Source organism: Sesamum indicum, linkage group LG10 (genome assembly GCF_000512975.1).
Source record: "Sesamum indicum cultivar Zhongzhi No. 13 linkage group LG10, S_indicum_v1.0, whole genome shotgun sequence".
NCBI classification, from domain to species: Eukaryota; Viridiplantae; Streptophyta; class Magnoliopsida; order Lamiales; family Pedaliaceae; genus Sesamum; species Sesamum indicum.
Genome location: NC_026154.1, coordinates 3,147,484 through 3,151,174, shown reverse-complemented (window position 1 = coordinate 3,151,174; position 3,691 = coordinate 3,147,484). Strand labels below are relative to the sequence as shown.

At 36.4% G+C, this 3,691-nt stretch overlaps 2 protein-coding genes across 2 annotated transcripts in view; both read right to left on the bottom strand.

Moving 5' to 3' along the window:
- The window catches only part of LOC105171802 (major allergen Pru ar 1-like), a gene marked incomplete in the record, with an annotated part of 765 nt that extends 249 nt beyond the window's left edge, over window positions 1–516 (bottom strand). The window contains 1 exon segment of the mRNA XM_020697386.1: window positions 1–516. Within this exon segment, the coding sequence (XP_020553045.1) occupies window positions 1–389 (389 nt within the window).
- Window positions 1–3,691, bottom strand: part of LOC105171804 (major allergen Pru ar 1-like) — a 6,975-nt gene that overhangs the window by 2,719 nt on the left and 565 nt on the right. The gene's annotated exons all lie outside the window — the stretch shown is intronic.

The window sequence follows — 3,691 nt, the reverse complement described above, 5'->3', positions numbered from 1 at the left end:
GTCAGCTCAAACCCGCCCTTAGCCTGATAAATGCTCCTGTTCTTGCAAATGCATCCTCCGTCTTCAGTTGGAACGATCTTGACATGATAAGTAATTGACTCAAGACCCCCCATCAGAGCATCACCTTCAACAATGCTGTAGCTGTGGGTCAAATTTTCGGTGTCAAGAGCATCGACACGGTGTTTCACGCTCTTATACTGGCTGCCTTCCCCAAAATGGATGAGCTTGATTGTTCCCACACCGCCATCTCCTTCCAAGATCTCGACATTTTTGATCGCCTGAGGCATGATCTTTGGGATGAGGGTGTCTGCATCGAGGACGACGGCCTTATACATCTTGGCAGCTGGGATTGGGGAAGGAATCTCAATATCGTAAGTGATAGAGGCCATGATTAAAATGTTCAAAATTTGAAAGAAATAAACTTTAGGATAACGAAAATAGAGAGCAAGGAGGGTTGATCAAATGGCTAGTTGATTTCTAGTATGCCTTTGATGCTGTGAGGTATAATGAGAAGCAGAAGGGGTATTTATAGTTCAAAATGGAAAGTTCTCAAGTATGAATTAGTCCGTTCGACATGCTTGTAAATTTAATTAAAGTTTTATATGGTAGCACAGATTTCTTGACCCAAACTCAATGATTTCGGCATTTTTCAACTATTTATGAAACTTTAATTATTGGTCGGTTGGTGTGGGAATCGGAATAAAAGATGAGATGTCAGCCTTCATATTAGACTCACCATACAAAAAAGAACAGTGTTGCCTGGCATGAGTTAAGAATTTGTCAAAAATTACATGAAATTTTTAAATTGATTCTGAAAATTTTAAAAAATAGTCGTAGCAAATAGTCATTGACCACGGTCATGCAATGGTTGTGGACCGTGGTATCTGCGATTGTAGCTAAAATATTTAGCCATGACAAATATTTTTACCATGACTCTTAGCCATGATAAATAACTTTTTCTTGGTGAAAAATTTATGTTTTTTGCATCGAAGTTATCAATAAAAATAATTTATCATGATTTTTAGTTCATAGCTATTAAAATTGTAGCCAATAGCCATTTTTTTTCTAGTGCCAGTTACATTATATTAATAGTTTCGAATTAGTGACTATCAATTAAAAGTCCAAACAAATTGATTATTAATTGGGTTCTAAATTAAATGTGCATAATAAATTTGAACTTTATATATATGGAACATAATAAATTTAGAACAAGCATATACCAAATTTTGTGCCTTAAGCATCTTCATGGATTAATAATCCAAGGTAAGTACAAGTGTTTTTTCTTTATTTTGGATGCAGGATTGTTAATAAACCGGCATGGATGCAGGACTTTGAATGCTATTACTTGAACTCTGATCACAAAACATTATCTGTTGCTACATTTGCATCTATGCACAACTGTTTTTTTGGCCGCCTTAACTAACATGTAGGAGCCCAAGAACTGTGCACAAGCATGCAAACATAAAGACTGGAGAGTAGCCATGGATGGTGAGTTGGATGCCCTGGAGAAAAATAATACTTGGACAGTAACACCTATTCCTCAAGACAAAGAGCTATAGGTTGCTGATGGATTTTTAAACTTAAGCTAAATGCAGATGGATCAATGATTAGCACAAGCTAGACTGGTAGTCAAAGGCTACAACCAAGTAGAAGGGATGGATTATGTAGATAGTTTCTCTGTTGGCAATGGCAACTTCATTGCATTGGCATTTACCATGTGGATGTCAACAATGCATTTTTACATGGCAATTTGGAAGAAGAAATTTATATGGTACCACCTGAAGGTTATATTGTTTTAGACGGACATGTCTGCAAACTAAACAGGTCCTTGTGTGGTTTAAAACAAGCATCCAGACAGTGGAATGCAGAATTCACCACCAGAGTTCAAGAATATGGTTTTAGCCAGTTTATGCAATTCCCTTGCAAGCAACATTGGGATGCAGCTCTACGTCTACTGAGATATCTCAAAGGGACAACAAACAAAGGCTTATTTTCTCCTCAGATACATCAAAAGAACTAGTAGCCTACAGTATGCTGACTGGGCCTCTTGTGTGGATACTAGGGGATCACTCAAAGGGTTCTGCATATGTTTAGGATCCTCCTTGATATCATGGAAAACAAAGAAGCAACACACAGTTTCCAGGTCAACTACTTGATTGCCACTTGATAAGAGATAAGTATAAAGAAGGTTTTTTGGCTCCTAAACATGTGGCGTCTAGTGCACAACTAGCTGATGTATTCGCCAAGTTTGGCTTGGTTCATCTATTACCAAGTCCAACTTGGGGGGGATGGAAGAAGCAAGGCTGCTATTTATTGTGTAAAATGGAATGTTCTCTTGCAAGACTTAATGCCAGAAATCCAATGGGGTTTCTCTATTCAGTGGAACATTATAACCCCAAAATTGTTGAACTGAAGTCAATTCTTTTTGTCTACTCCAATAATGAGATTATTCATCAGAGTGTGAAGGCATGGCCTACTTTAAACAATGGGCATTCCGTTTCTGACTATCTGCTTCCTCTAGACTGTCAGTATAGTTATTCAACTTTCTCTTACTTTTTCATGAGAAGAAAAATTCCCTGAATTATTAACAGGGACAGTTTAATTTCTTCGTATCCGAAACATAATTTTTTTTAGATCATCTGTAACTTTTACGCCTTTCAAGTTAGTAAAAGAGAATTAATTATTTTACCGCAGAGGAGTGGATTGAAATACTTTTGGAAATGGGAAAAATACAATTTACCCCCTTGTCATATGAGACATGGGCAAATACCCCTGTGAACAAAGAATTAGAAAATTAACTCTTTTGGAAATACAAACAGATTGTAGTTTGCTGCTGAAATGTCCAGAATACATTCACTGCCTTAATTTAAACTAAATACAGATAATTTTCCTTACAGATTTTTTAAGAGCACACCACTGATCGAAAGCTCTGCTATTTCAAGATACTTACCATAATTCTATCTGCATTCCTGGATTGTTAATCATTTTTATCCGTAAAAGAAATGTCATGATATGGACGGACGTATCATACTCTACCTGCATAATGCTGGATATATAATAGATGGTCGAGAAAGTTAATTTTTCAGTTTGTTCAGACTTGTTCTTCCTGCTGCAAGATGCCTGCTGATGAAATCTGTTACCTTGCACGGATCCTTGGACGGCCGGAATTTGCAAATAAAATCGAATAGAAAACCAGAAAATAAATTTGGTTTATCTTTGACTTGAGCCAAAATTTGTATAGAAAATACTTATGTTGGTATAGAAATGACATTAGTAAGGCAACATCCGAGTACGCATCGATCAGTACTCAGTTGGTATCTATGTTCCTCAAAATTTCTGTGCCAAGACTACTTGCATTCATGTTGGATGATATATATATTAGCTGTAAGATGCTATGAAGAACTATAAATGTTGACAAGATTGATTAAGTAATAATAATGGTATAATTCGCAGGTTGTAACTTCTTTAAATTCACAGTATGAAGCAGGAAATCCAACTTAGATGAAAGGATACAATTACACAAACGTACAGAATATATTCAATACAGAAAGTGCAGCATAAGTACTTGCAAACAAACAAAATATTACACAAGTAGTAGTATGCAAAAATTCAGTATGTAATTAATGACCAGCATTTAAGCCTCTGGGTTGGCTTGGAGGTACGCCTCAATTGCCTTGAACATGGCCATGGC